The 14,415-nt window shown below is 33.5% G+C and overlaps 3 protein-coding genes across 7 annotated transcripts; 2 read left to right on the top strand and 1 right to left on the bottom strand.

Moving 5' to 3' along the window:
* Positions 1–889: 889 nt before the first annotated feature.
* On the top strand, positions 890–6,810 carry LOC105781756 (glycosyltransferase BC10-like). 4 transcript variants are annotated; one of them, XM_052626752.1, is made up of 11 exons: positions 890–1,190; positions 1,881–2,379; positions 3,121–3,219; positions 3,898–3,998; positions 4,088–4,159; positions 4,249–4,339; positions 4,664–4,744; positions 5,726–5,785; positions 5,877–5,999; positions 6,146–6,184; positions 6,284–6,810. In XM_052626752.1, the coding sequence occupies exons 2-11, from the start codon at positions 1,993–1,995 to the stop codon at positions 6,398–6,400; spliced, it is 1,170 nt and encodes a 389-aa protein (XP_052482712.1). In that variant the 5' UTR covers positions 890–1,190; positions 1,881–1,992; the 3' UTR covers positions 6,401–6,810. The 4 variants fall into 4 exon arrangements, with proteins under 4 accessions (XP_052482712.1, XP_052482713.1, XP_052482714.1 ...); XM_052626753.1 differs by lacking the exon at positions 890–1,190 and adding an exon at positions 1,471–1,623; XM_052626754.1 differs by lacking the exon at positions 890–1,190 and adding an exon at positions 1,499–1,520.
* A 2,377-nt stretch (positions 6,811–9,187) lies between these two features.
* On the bottom strand, positions 9,188–12,760 carry LOC105781750 (pentatricopeptide repeat-containing protein At3g62470, mitochondrial). Of its 2 annotated transcripts, none has more exons than XM_012606259.2 (2): positions 10,830–12,760; positions 9,188–9,304 (listed from the first exon to the last, which is right to left on the bottom strand). In XM_012606259.2, the coding sequence occupies exon 1, from the start codon at positions 12,679–12,681 to the stop codon at positions 10,834–10,836; it is 1,848 nt and encodes a 615-aa protein (XP_012461713.1). In that variant the 5' UTR covers positions 12,682–12,760; the 3' UTR covers positions 9,188–9,304; positions 10,830–10,833. The 2 variants fall into 2 exon arrangements, with proteins under 2 accessions (XP_012461713.1, XP_012461712.1); XM_012606258.2 differs by lacking the exon at positions 9,188–9,304 and adding an exon at positions 9,741–9,889 and having other exon boundaries at positions 10,830–12,759.
* Positions 9,400–9,930, top strand: LOC105781752 (uncharacterized). The gene has a single exon (XM_012606262.2). It carries the CDS (start codon positions 9,400–9,402, stop codon positions 9,928–9,930), a length of 531 nt encoding a protein of 176 aa, XP_012461716.1.
* Positions 12,761–14,415: the final 1,655 nt, after the last annotated feature.

The following is a 14,415-nucleotide window of genomic DNA, read 5'->3' as shown; positions in this document are numbered from 1 at the left end:
AGAATTCAATCAAAACATTTTAAATTTTAAGGACCAATGATGAAATTAGCCCACTTTCAAGTTTTGACCGTTCCTATGTTTTTATTTTAAATGGTTTGCATTTAAATTCAACAAAATATTTTTAAAATTAAAATTGAGTCACTGAATTCTTACATAAACAATTAGATGAAACCCAAACACACACACAATTAAATTAGTCGCCGGCTTGGTTTGATTTTATTTTTGTAAGCTAAAAAAAAAGTTAAATATAAAATTGCCCCTCAAATTATACCGGTTTTTAAATTTAGGACCTAAAGTTATTTTTGGTAAAAGGTGCTTAAACTATAAATTTCATACGGCACACGTATTTTTATACTTATGGGGTAAAATAGAATAAGTTTAACGAGAGCAATCGATTTAATCGGTCGATTTTTTTAATAGACTTTAACATGAGAAAACTGACTCCATCGGTTTTAATTAAGAAAACCCGAATTGAACCAACTTTGATTCGGTTTGTTTTTTTGATTAAGTGACCTTCGGCTATTGGGTTGGATTTATATGATTAAATTATAAATATATTTTAAATAATTTAAAAATAAAGTAAAATTTTTTGGTCGATTTGGTTTAAGGATTCAAAAACCGATAACCGATCGGATTAACCAATTTAACGGAGGTTAAAACCAATCGCCCCACTCCACCCTGTCCAACTAAATGGAAATCGAAAAAATCTCTCCCTTACACAAAATTGATGTGTACTTAAATGAAAAAAATGATATAGTTTAAGGTTCAAATTTGTAGTAAAGCCTTTAATAAAAAAGAAAAATGAAAATTCTAACCCGCCTACTGCTTCTTTGACCCCGTTCTTCCCCTCCCTTATAAACAACATCTATAAAAATAAAATAAAATAAAACCTAAAAAGGAAAAAAAAATCAAAATCAAAGAATCCACAAACAAAATACATAAACGAAATCCATTTTCAAGAATCAAAAAACCTCAATTTACAGAGATTAATCTCTCTCTCTATTTTTTATATATATTTTTATATATAAATATAATCCAATACAAATCTGTTTCTTTGTTTCTTAGTTCATGCTCGGCCTGCCCTAGATCTTAGTCCTTATTTTTGGGTTTTCTTTTTGCATCTTCGAAATATCCTGAAAGATTTTAAAGATTTCCCTTCACTTTTTCTTTTGATCAACTCCATTCTTCAGGTAAACTCGCTTCTTGATTTGTTTCACTTTGCTGCTTCGTGTTGCTGTTTTTTGTTTAAAGAAAGGCGTGATTTAGTTCTTTATGATGGGGAGGACGGTATTGACTTGAGGAAGGAAATTGAGTGTGAAAATGTTTAAATTTTTTATTTTATTTTTTGGGTTAGATTTGAATTAGTCTTGGGCTTTTGGTAGACTGGAGACAAGCGAGGTCGTCGATTTGGGTTGACTTTTTTTTTTGGCAAATTGCAACACGTTTCTGCTGCTTTTTTTTTTTTTTTTGGTGACATAGAAATTGTTGAAAGGAAGCTGACCGTGTGTTTGGTTTTAGTAGTTACGCGAATCCAGAACTTTGCATTTATTTCATGAATTTATGATTTTTGTGCTTAACTAGTTGATAATTGTTGCTCTCAAGCGATTTGATTTAAAAGAAAGGGTAAATTTGTATTATTATTTAAAAAAAAATTATTTCGAAATGCGTAGAAGTAGAACACATGCTTGATTTACGGGTTTTCTTTCTTTCTTAAAAGATTATTTTAACTATAATTCCATTGCCCGAAGTTTTAGGGTTTAGTATTTGATTGAATTTTGTTGTACTTGGTAATCTAAACTGATGTCTTTGACTATGATTTGTTTTTTGGTCTCGACGATCTTAGTATTCTAATGTTTTGCCTTGTGGTTTTCCTTTTGCAGATCACCTTACATTGACTGATCGGAGAATCTGTGTTCGTTTCCGAATTTGCGGCTTTTATAATTTGGGGAAGAAGAGAATTGCATGAATATAAAGTTGTGGTGTTTGTACTAGATGAAGGGAGCGCAGGCGTGGCGACTAGGCAGCATGGGTGATATGCAAATCTTGCCTGGGTCTCGCCACCGCCCTCCTTTGAAGAGGCCGATATGGATTATTTCATTGGTTTCATTAGTTTGCCTTTTCCTAGTTTGTGCTTATATCTATCCACCACAAGGCAGTGCTGCTTGTTATGTATTTTCTTCAAGAGGTTGCAAGGTCCTTACTAATTGGCTTCCACCTTCGCCGACAAGGGAATTAAGCGATGAGGAGATTGCATCACAGGTTGTGATTAGAGATATTTTGAGTAATCCTCCTGTCCAATCTAAAAATCCGAAAATCGCGTTCATGTTCTTAACTCCAAGTTCACTTCCTTTCGAGAAGCTTTGGGATATGTTCTTCCGTGTAAGTTATTTTATTAACCCATTTAGTATCATGATTATTATTCTTGAACCTGGCTTTCATGAACTGATATATTGTGAAGAAATTCTTTCAAGGTTATACACAAAATCTGCCATGTAGGAGATGTTTACTAAGAAAGAATCACATTTTGGCTGTTGGCTTTAAGTACCCTGCCTGTTTTGTGTCATATTTTCTTTTCTGAACTAATTTGTAGGAGTATTTGTTTATTTTTTAATGAACATTTGTTGTTATAGATTCAAAAGCATCTGGTTATATGGAGCCTATCTGTGAACCAAATAGCACATTTTCTCTTCTGTTTGATTCTAATAAAGTAATTCAGGCTGGTCATCATAGTGGTTTTTATGTCAGTGAATTGTCTTCTATAAATGAGTCATGTATTTCATTCTAGTGAACATCATTTTCTTTGTTGATTGTGGATGCAAAGATGGGTTGTATGTGGTGAAGGTAATAGTGATATCAATCTGGTTTATTTTGACTTGATACTTTTGCTGCGGTGGAGATGGAACTCCAATTCCATTTCCATTGCGTTGTATGCATCAGGATGTCTCTGTCTATAAAATTTTAGTTATGTTTGACTGTCTGTTTACTTCACACTTTTTTGTTGAGTTCTTGTGGAAAGGCATTGCAATAATTTTTATTTTTTCTGCATTTGTGGTTTTTAGTTTCTTTCAAGATGTTATTAACTCTGTATATTTGTTGAATGTTCGCTCATTTTTCTGGCAGGGACATGAGGGAAAATTTTCTGTTTATGTCCATGCATCAAAAGGAAAACCAGTTCATGTGAGCCGCTACTTTCTTAATCGGGACATTCGCAGCGATGAGGTAGATGTCTTAGATTAATTTGCTGTTAGGTTGCTGTTTATCTCTTTCTTTCATTTTTCCTTTGATATGATGTTATATTGGAATTATCATTCCATGCTTCTGCATTTTTGGTGTACATGCAAAGTGTCCTTATTTTTTACTATTGTCATTAGAAAAAACAGTGATTCATCTGCTGTGGACCTGAAAATGGCTCCAGCAGGAAACCTGATAGGCAACAACTTAATTTCAGTATATCGGAGGGAAAAGGGTAGACTGCCCTGTATCTTTCCTTGTATCAAGAGTTTGTCGAGTCCTGTCATAATTTACTGTCCAGCTTTGTTTTTAGTTTGGGAAAATCTCTTGGAATGCATACAGCATTTTAGATACAGCATCATTTTACACCCAACTACTAGACACGATTCTTGTGCAGTTAGCTGTTAGGTATGTGCATGTGTGTTGATTTTAATTTCAAAATTCTGGTCAAACTTTGTAATCTTAAAAGGCTATTCACCAATTACAACTATTATTTTATGGTAATTCATCTACTTTTATTGACATGATTATTGCTTTAAGTTTTCTTATCCATTGTGCTGTAGTCGAACTGATTGTGACATTTTGATATGTTGCTATCATATTTAATAGTGGCACTGTAGTGCACAACTTGGTGACTAGTAATCCTTGGATTTACTGAATTTGCAGGTTGTATGGGGAAAGATCTCTATGGTTGATGCAGAGAAACGACTATTGGCTCATGCTCTACAAGATACTGATAACCAACATTTTGTGTTACTTTCTGAGAGGTAACTATAGTTTCATCATGTCCCCCAGGCCCTTTTTCTCCCACCTCAAAGGATTGCTTTTAGACTTACACAAAATTGTAATTTTGCAGCTGTGTTCCATTGCATAATTTTGACTATATCTACAACTATCTGATGCATGCTAATATGAGTTTTGTTGACTGGTAAGTGAAATCTTAAGAGTGAATAGGAGGCATTCAGGGAACTGTTTTTCCTTGTCTGATATGTCTCCCCTACCTCCTTTTTTCACCAGCTTTTTGGATCCTGGACCGCATGGAAATGGAAGATATTCAGAGCACATGTTACCTGAAGTAGAAAAGAAAGACTTCAGAAAGGGTGCACAGGTATGTCTGAATTGATATAATATAGAGGACATTATTATTTAGGTAAATATACGTTACAATAGGTCAATCTAAATGGTAAATCTGTAGCTGGGACATGTTAATGAACCTTGTCTCACTAAACTCTATTGACAGTATGAAGGCCATGTGTCTCTGCTGGTGTCCTATATTTTGTCAAATTTGATCCCCATTCCTCATTGTTGATGCATTTTGTATTTTCATTTTGAATGTTCACTCCTGTCCAGCTACAAAGTCTCTCAGCATCACCTCTTTAAACCAACTTATTTAGTGTCTTGTTGTGGCAATAAATGAGTGAATTTCGTGCAGTGGTTCTCAATGAGGCGACAGCATGCTCTGATAGTTATGGCTGACAGTCTTTACTACTCAAGGTTCCGGGATTACTGCAAGGTGAATTTGATCTTAAATTGTAGTTCGATTTACTCTAATAAGCTTTGTTTTGAATTTACAACTCCCTTTGATTTATGGATGAGGTAGTTGGTGAATTTTCCACTCTCATCATTCCCGAAAGTAATATTGAAAAGTAGCCTGCCAGCTCTGGTTTGTCACAAGCCTTATTTACCTTTTGAAGTATATCAGTGAAAGTGGAAAGTATACTTCATTTCTATTTTCCTGATCTCTCCCTTCATTCTTCTGACCCCGTTGCCCCTTTCCAATTCAGTCAAGATATGTTTCAATATAGTTAAGTAGAGTGATGAATATCGTTCAATAAAATATGTAGAGCTTTTTTAGGGATATAATAGGTGTTTCTGTATTCCCACTACTTCTGTTCAGTGAGGCTGGTTTCAAGTTGTGCAATCAATGTTTATCTGCCTCTTTCTATTTAACTGTTGTGTTAGCACAAAGAGACAACATTTCTAGGTGTAAATGGCTTGCCTGTGAACTAAGATAAAATAAGCACTTCTTTGGAAAGTAAAGCTTTTTACGAACTCTGGATTTGCATAAATTTAAGATCAGGTTAGATGTTAGTTTCTGCATAAACTTCACCTGTTTAGGCTTAGCCTGATAGTTTTTTGGGTTTTCTTTAGTTTCTTGTACTGTATGACAAGGGCTGAATTGTAATCAACCTAGCTCTAGAAGCTTGACTTCTTTATCCACGCTTGATCTGAAAAAAATGAACCTCAATCAAGCTTTAGCCACGCTTTGAGCCTTGAGTTTGGAGTTGAGCTCCAGCTTTGTAGTGTTTCGGCTCACTTCAGCTTGATTATGGTTATATCTTTTTTAATAGTGAAATGAATGAATTCATCATGGAGATACGTATTATTATTTATCTGGTAACTATAATCTGTAGAAAATCGAAGTAACATATAGAATTAGCGCACAAATTTTATGTTGCTGACTTGTTTTCATCCATAATATTGATTATTACAGCCAGGTTTCGACGGCAAAAATTGCATTGCAGATGAGCATTACCTGCCAACCTTTTTCAATGTGAGAATCACAATCTGGATCATGTTTTCTACTCTTCACACTTCTCCTAATTCCCTTTTTTTTTTTTTTTTCCCAATTTTTGTGCCATCAGATGATTGATCCTGGTGGTATTGCCAACTGGTCGGTAACACATGTTGACTGGTCTGAGAGAAAGTGGCACCCTAAATCATATAAGGCTCAAGATGTTACTGAGGATCTTCTGAACAACATTACGGTAACTCGTTTGTTGCTTTATTTTTAAGTAACCACTTGCTGTTTAACAACTCACCGCCTCACGTTTTAACTGATACACTTGAGAAGGTTTTGGTTCCTCTGTATGAATTTGGGTTCTGATGAGTTTTGCATTATATTTTTTTGCAGTCAATAGACTTGAGTATCCATGTAACAAGTGAGGCTAAGGTATACATTTCAAGCACATTCTCATACTTCAACAACACGGTAAAATTGTGAGATTCTTAACGCGGTTATATTTTTCTGGTTTTCTTTTTCCTCCCGCAGAGTGAACGATTGGTACAACCTTGTCTCTGGAATGGTATCAAACGACCGTGTTACCTATTCGCAAGAAAATTCTACCCCGAAACCGTAGATAAATTGATGACGCTCCTCAATTTTTGACTGTGAATTCTTTGGTCCGCTTTTTCTTGATCCTTCGGTTCCCAATCTCGGTTTCACACACAGATTATATACATTTTGTACATGGCCATGTTTCGCAACCGCAATTATCAAATGCTAGGGCTACAGAAAGAGCAGTTAGGACTGACTCGAATTAGGCTGGAGCGGAGGCTAACGAGTTGTTAGTGCTGCGTCCTTCCAGCTGGGTAATTTCTTGTCCATTCCCCCCCCGCCCCCTTCCCAAAAAAAATTCAGCCAGTCATTACATTATTATTGTTGTTATCATGATCATTATATATGTGAAAAGAATAGTGGGGGAGATTCATTTTTTTTTTTTTGTGTAAAAGTTGGAAAACAAGACTGATGCACCTCTCTTTTGTTTTTTCTGGAAAATATGAAGCTTACTTTTTAAATCCGTGTTATTTTTCTTTGGGCCAGTTCGTAGGGTTCATATTAGTCGCGGAACTTGATAAATTTCCTCAATTTTAATCTCAAAACTTGGATTCCGTCAAGGTGAGTTGATGTGGCACTTTGAGGTTATGCCATATCTCGAAAGGTTTACGGTGTGATATTGGAAAGTGATAATTCTTTTCAATTTGATCTTTGAATTTGGAGTCTGTTAAGGTGGGTTAATAGAGAACTTTGAGGTTGTGCAATGTAGGGGTAAGCAATTTTCGGTTTTAACCAATAAAATTGATGCATTTAGTTTTTTTGGTTTCGATTTAACTAGGGGGATTATTGGTTTTGACCTTAGTTTAATTAGTTAATTCGGTTGGTTAACAAATTTTTGAATCTTGCAATTGAATGGTAGAAAAATTGACTTATTTGATATTATTTAAAATTATTTAAAATATATTTATATTTTATAATATATAATAGATAATAAAACTTGGTTAATAAAAGAGTTGACTAACTTGACCGAATCAAAGTCGGTTCAGTTTGGTCGGTTTCTTTTATGTTAAAAGTTGGTTCGGAAATTTTTGAATCGCCAAATACATCATTATAAAATCTAAAAAAATTCTATAAAATCTATGTGGAAAAAAATTATAAAAGAGATAATGTGGAAAAAATTTATGAAGCTAAAAGTAGTAAATGTTACAGCTTAAAGAAATTAAAGGTGTGTAATGGTCAAATGAGACGGGTGGTATTAGTCAATTTCGTGCTATTTATGGGTCACATCCATCTCAATCCTTGATTCAATTTGAGCCTATTTAAATTTTAATTAAATGGTATTTAAGTCTTTTTTCTTTTCTTCTTTTAATTTGTAAAAGAAGTTATTGTGATAATGTGGGGTGATCTCTAATGGTTTTATTTATTTATTTATTTATCTGTGGAAAAATAAATTATATTTTTAAATTTTAAAAATCATTTAATTTAATTTATAATTCAAACTAATTCGATCATAATAATAAATTGGTATTTTATTAAAGAATTATTTGTTACAATTTTTAATCCAAAACCTAAAATTATATGTAATTTTAATTTAAGATGAGTTATTATCATATTGTTATTATATGGTCAATATCAGCCAACAAAATTAAAATCACGGTATTTAATATTTTATATATATATATATATATAATCAAACAGGAAAGTCAATCATATTTTATTGAAAGATTGTGTCTATTGCTTAGAAAAATCATAATTCATTTTAAAGAAATAATATTGTTGAATAAGATGATTAATTAGATATATATTTTTATATTTTTATTATAAATAAAAATTTACAATTTAATGAGCATGTTAAAATAGGTTAAAAGTCTTTGTATTTGTCGAAAGTTTAGGATTTAGTTTATCTGCTTTTCAGATTTTAAAATACAAGTTTAATTAAGAGGATAACAATGCCTTGACAGCCATGCTCGTACTAATAAAACTAAGACTCAATCAGTACTCCAAATGCATTTTTATAAACACTAAAATACATGCAAATATACGTTAACTATAAAGGAAATAATTTTTAGAATAAACAAAAATAAAAAAGATATCGTCGGTTGAGAGTGACAATTCAGAGTATTAATATTTTTTATTATTTTTCTTATTTTTTCATTGGATCAATTTAAAAGATGAGAAACGTGAGAGTGATATTTGCGTATTAAAATATTTCAATTTCTAACAATTATTTGCCTATGATTTTAAAATTAGTTGAAATAATTATTTTTAATTTCAAAGGAAAAATAATTCTTAATTAGGTACACAATTTTTCAACCATGTTAATCTATGGTTTAAAGGTTTGACACTAAGTTGTCTCGAGACTTCGAATTTTAGAGTTTGAGTTTCATGAAATGAAAACTGTGGAAGCAAGCATGTCAATATAAAATCAACTATAATAACCATACACAAGAAATTAAATGAGGCACACAATTTTATTTATGGAAATTTCTTTTAAAGCAAAGCTTAAAATCTACGGGATTTGAGAGTCTACTTAAAAGTTTCACAATGTTCAGAATTATCGATACAAAATCACGATATTAAGCTAAAATGTTGATAAATGGTCACATTACACTTTGGTCTCCAATAAATTTTAATTTAATCTTTGAAAAACTATAAATGATTAAGCTAACATAATGATGAAATTTCATTTTAATTCTCATAAAAATACATGACTTAATTTCACGCGCTCAAAAATAATTTCTGATTTCGCCAACACCATGGTTCATAATTATGTATGTAGACTTCTTTTTCATATATTTGGATCAAATTCGAATCTTAAAATTAAGATTATTTCGAGGGTTTTACCTAATTATCATCCTAATACGAGTACGACTACACTCTTAGAGTAAAACGGATGAATACACATAATTACACCCAAAAGTATACCATTGCTTAATGATGAGTAGCCAACCTTCCTCCCCCTAACATTGACCAAAACTATACAAGAAAGACAAATACATCACACTAAAATCAAACCTGCAAAACAGTCCAAATCACAAGTGCGTCAGAAAGGATTATCTTTTACATATATATAATAATTTAATAGAGAAACATCAAATCCAAGTAAAAGAATGGGGTGTTGTCTATCTTCTTCTTGCTCTTGCAAACATGCATCTCCGAACACAGTTCGACTAGTTCATCTCAATGGCTACGTAGAGGACTTGGACTATCCCATCTCAGTAAGTCAAGCCATAGGGAACCCTCCTAAGCAGTTTCTATGCACCGCGGCTCAGCTTTTATCGGCAGGGTGCCAGCCACTAAGCCCCGATGCTCCGCTCCAACCAGGCCAGCTTTACTTTGTGCTGCCGTTTTCGACTTTAAAGGGTGACACTTCTCCGCTGGATATGGCGGCGCTGGTGAAGAGGTTGACGGAAAGAGCTAAATCCCACCGTGCGTTGCCGGAAACTAGGTGTTTGTCGAGGACGACGATGACCATGAACGGCCGGACGAGGAGAAGGGAGACGACGGTACATGGTGGGGTTCGAAGGTCGTACAGGGTGAGGTCGTGGAAGCCCATTTTGGATACTATTAGAGAAATGTCGTTTAGTCGAAGGAGTGAATCTGATATACAAGAGATTGATTTTATTACAAGCAATGTATAGCCTGCAAATTTGAGAGGTAGGGGATGATGTTTTTATAATTGTTTATATATATATGTAGATTTTGTATGGAAAAACAATGTCTAATAACATATGGTATTCTGTATAGATTGTTTGAAATTATTGATGGTAAGAGTCATTATGTTGTAAATTCCACTCTTTTTTCTGATAAATATTTGAAGGGTTGTTTATTGAGCTAACATATTTTTTAATAGTTCAGTAGGATTTTATCTTTGGATTTTATGGAGAGTTTGAGTGTCTAAGATTGTTTAAAGAAGAGGGGAGTTCAACAAAACCCCAACCAGAAACAATATCGATCCTTTGAAAGATCCTTCAGCTTCTAATAGATAACATATTTAAAATTTTTCTCAAAAGAGTCGACTTGCACTCAAATACTCATGTTATCATGGGGTTTCAGTCACTACTCCAAACCAATCTTGTATTTTAAAATTTATTATCAAAACTTGAAACCTAAAGAAATTAATAAAGAAGTTTTAACCAATACTTAACTTCATAATGTATTTTCGAGTATAGCATAAATCCATGTGTGTGTGTATATATATATATTAGTAGTTCACAAGTTGGTTTGATTCCCACAAATTAAGTCTTGACCTTATATATGTATATAATTGGAGCAGTTAGAACTTATTGTTTGAGTTGGTGAAAAGTTCCAACCACCATGTAATTAGTCATACTGAGATGTTACCTACATTTATCCATTGGGGTTTAGGGTTGAAAGGAACCAATAAGCTAAACAATAAGCCAATAACATTACAAATACAGAATGCATGCAACAACTGAAAAAAGAAAAATATATACATCCAATGGCCATAACAGAAAAGGTCATATTTGCAGTATGATCCATTGAAATACATGAAAAACCAGAGAAAATGCTTCATTACCTTGTTAGATGCACCTTCCATCGGTTTTGAAAGGACCCTTTCTCTTAATCCTTTTCTTCATCATCTCGGCCCATCTTGTGAATATATCCGAGGCTTGGACATTACCGGAGGACTTCATCTTTCGAGCCAGTTCCTCGAGTATGTCTGATTTGCCGGCTCTAGAAAAATCGGCTGCAAACTTGTTGTAATCAAGTTGAGGAGGTTTCATTCCTTTCTCAAACATTTCTTCTAACAGTCTACATGCGTCTCCTGATCGACCTAAACGGATTACTCCTCCGATGAAAATGGTGTAAGAAACATCGTCAGGGCAAAACCCCTTTTCGCGCATCTCGTCCCAAATTGCACGGCTTGTGTCATAGTCCCTGGACTGGAAGAACGATTTCATCATCATGTTGAAAGTGTGAATTGTTGGTTGGATTCCGGTTTGAATCATTTTCTTGTATACCCTCATTGCATCGTCCGGCTTTCGTTGAGTCGTTAATAATTTAATCAGGGCATTGTAGGTTTGACTATCAGGTGGACAACCTATTTCTTGCATCTCTTTCAACAATCTAAAAACCACGTCCATATTTCTCTGATTTCCGAAACCGGTGATCAAACATGTGTAAATGGCTGCATCGGGCAAACATCCGGAATCACGCATTTCCTCGAAATACAGAATTGCGAAATTCATCTTTCCTTGCTTGCAAAACTCCCGGATCATAATAGTATAGCTACGAACATTAGGCAAAGGCCCTTTACTTTTCATGGCCTCAAACAACTTCGCTGCATCCGACGTCTTCCTACTCCTCAACAACCCATGGATCATAACATTATGAGCAACAACATCCGGCTCGAAACCCTTATCGATCATCTCATTCCATACCTTCCCTGCTTCCATCAAATTCCTCACCTTGCACCAACCGTTTAGCAATATCGTATATGAATTCAAATTGGGCATAAACCGATCTCTCAACTTCTCGAAAAGCATTTGCGCTTCTCTCGCAAGCATAACCCTCCCAAGACTATCAAGCAAGCAATTAACAGTATCAACATCCACTTTATACTTGTACTTCTTCATCAAATCGAAGACCATGACTGCCTTCCGCCGCTCCTTGGCGGCAGCAAAAGCTTTAATGGCAATAATAAAAGTATCCAATGTTAAAACCCCATTAGCACCCATCTCTTCAATCAATCTCGACATGGTTATAAACTGTCTATTCTTAGCTAAAACATTCATCATCTTATTATAAGTCCTGGAATCATGATTAAACCCCGGTTTTTGTCCGGCCCAACAGAAAAACCGAAACGCCGGTTTTCTAGCGTGCCGAAACCGGTTGAGTACATCAATGACTAAATCATGAGTAAGATTAATCCTACATTCATCCAAAACAGCTTCCATGTTTCGGTCTAAGCTAAACAATTCGTCGATCACCTTGCATACTCTCTCAACTTCCTTTGGGTCCGACCTAGATTCGGTGCTACCGGATCCGGTGTCGGTATCGGAATCTCTATCACCGCCGGTGACACTAGAGAAACCTCTCAGATTCAAATCTAGAGCCAGCAACGGTGCTTGTAAATGACGGAATGAAGAGGAGTGTGGCAAAGGAAATGGAATTTGAAGACTAAAACGATGGAGACTATGATAAGGAGAAGGATGAAGCAAATTAAACAAGGGAAGAGAGCTACCACGAGGCAAACACACTTGCCCTCCTCGACGTCGTCGTTTTTCTCGTGGTCTTGGTGTCTGGTTGAGAAAGAAAAAGTCTGCATTTGGTCCGCCATGGATGAATCTGTAAGAAAACCCAGAGTTGTAATGGCGTTGGATGAAGCTAGGGGCGGCGGCGGAGAAAGTCCTTAGAGAAAGATACATTTAACCGCCGTTAAAAGAAAAGGGGCCAACTATAAGTAAACGGAGGTTGAGGGGAGGAGCAGATAGATACATCGAACAACTTTGGTAAAATCCTTTAAAAGGTCCCTATGCTATGCATATTTGGTGGCTTTAGTTCCGGGATAAATATCAAAACTACAAATGAATTTTTGTTCTATGTACAATGCTATACATAAAATTTTAATTTGATTCAATTTTTATAAACTACTAGCATCATTATCGATGTAACACTATTTTACGTTTATATATTGCATACATATACAAATATATTAATTCAAACAAACAAAATATTTATTTCTTTAAATACATAAGCTTAATGTATATATTTGAATCACAATCGAAATTTCGTGTACATAATTATATGCAACAACTCGAGTTCACGTATCGAATTATACATTAAAATAAAATCCATGTGTAATTTTAATATTTATCCCATTTACTCAATCTTGCTATTAATTTACAATAAATTATGGTATGTGAAATTTTTTTGTCAAATATATTTATATAAAAATTGATTTAAATATTAAATGAAGCTTTAACCGAGATGGTTAAGACCGTAGAAATTACAGTGTTTTGAATTTAAATTCCATCAAACATATATTTTAAATTTCACACGATTTAATATAATGAAAGTATCATTGCAATAATATTTATTATTTTATAAAAGGAAAATTTTTTATAATTGTTTAATTAAATTTGGACTCGGTTAAAGTGACACCAACTTAGTAAAGCCCTTAAATATAATATGTAGATGTAGATGTAGATGTAGATGTAAACAGTAATGACGTTGAAGTTAAATCACATGATTTTCAAAATTAAAAATGTAGGTATAGATTTGGAAAAAGCCTTTGAATTTATTAGATAAAAATCAATATAAATTAATTGAATCGACTAAAAAAATTAAATTAAAATTTTAAATATTTAATAATTTTTTAATCGAATCAGTTTAACCGATTAAATCGAAACCTCGAAAACTTACACAGGTAGAATAAATAAAGCAAATTTACTGTTACATAAAATGTATTTCCATAATGTTGAATTTACCTGAAAACCAATTTTACCAAAACTCCAACCAATACGGGCCGGGGGAGCTGCCTGCCGGGTCCACGAGCAAGTTCCATGGAGCGTTAAAGAACAGGGTAAATTACAACAAATGTCACTGAATTATTAGTAATTTTATTTATTGGTCATTTAACTTTAAAAAGTTACAAAATGATCCTTAAACTATTAAAAAATTTCTATTTAAGTCATTGCACTGTTAAAGTTGTTATTATATGACTTTTTTTTGTTTACGCCGCCTGAATGATTTGAAAGCTCCTATCTCTTTCTCTTCAACAATTTATTTTTTTATTAAACAATTTTGAATATCACAAATCTACAATCCAGAGTCCAAATAGATTTCTTCTTCGGTTTTTGACATTGATTGTCAGATCAATTTCAATTTAAGGTGTGTTTTTTTACTCGTCGATGAATCCACTATACTGATGTCAAATTTTCACTTAAAGTTCGCTAATCAAATTAAAAAAAAACTTAACAACCCAGGAAATTAGATAAAAACTTCCGAATAATTTAATGACTATTTTATAAAATTTTAAAATTTAATAATTAAAATATAAATTACTAATAATTTAATGATATTGGTATAGGTGACCCTAAAAGTATAAAATGATGCTTTTTTTTAAGTGTTATAAATATAATTAATTAAATAAAAATTAC

This window comes from Gossypium raimondii, chromosome 13 (genome assembly GCF_025698545.1).
Source record: "Gossypium raimondii isolate GPD5lz chromosome 13, ASM2569854v1, whole genome shotgun sequence".
Taxonomy (NCBI): Eukaryota; Viridiplantae; Streptophyta; class Magnoliopsida; order Malvales; family Malvaceae; genus Gossypium; species Gossypium raimondii.
The sequence above is the reverse complement of the archived record's forward strand: the minus strand, read 5'-3'. Positions and strand labels throughout refer to the sequence as shown.

Bases quoted from the DNA above. Each gene is read 5' to 3' on its own strand.
- LOC105781750 (XM_012606259.2), bottom strand. From the start codon at position 12,681: ATGTATCTTTCTCTAAGGACTTTCTCCGCCGCCGCCCCTAGCTTCATC.
- LOC105781752 (XM_012606262.2), top strand. From the start codon at position 9,400: ATGGGGTGTTGTCTATCTTCTTCTTGCTCTTGCAAACATGCATCTCCG.
- LOC105781756 (XM_052626752.1), top strand. From the start codon at position 1,993: ATGAAGGGAGCGCAGGCGTGGCGACTAGGCAGCATGGGTGATATGCAA. The intron at 4,160-4,248 runs GTAAGTGAAATC...TTTTTTCACCAG, and splicing joins AATATGAGTTTTGTTGACTG to CTTTTTGGATCCTGGACCGC. The intron at 6,000-6,145 runs GTAACTCGTTTG...ATTTTTTTGCAG, and splicing joins ATCTTCTGAACAACATTACG to TCAATAGACTTGAGTATCCA.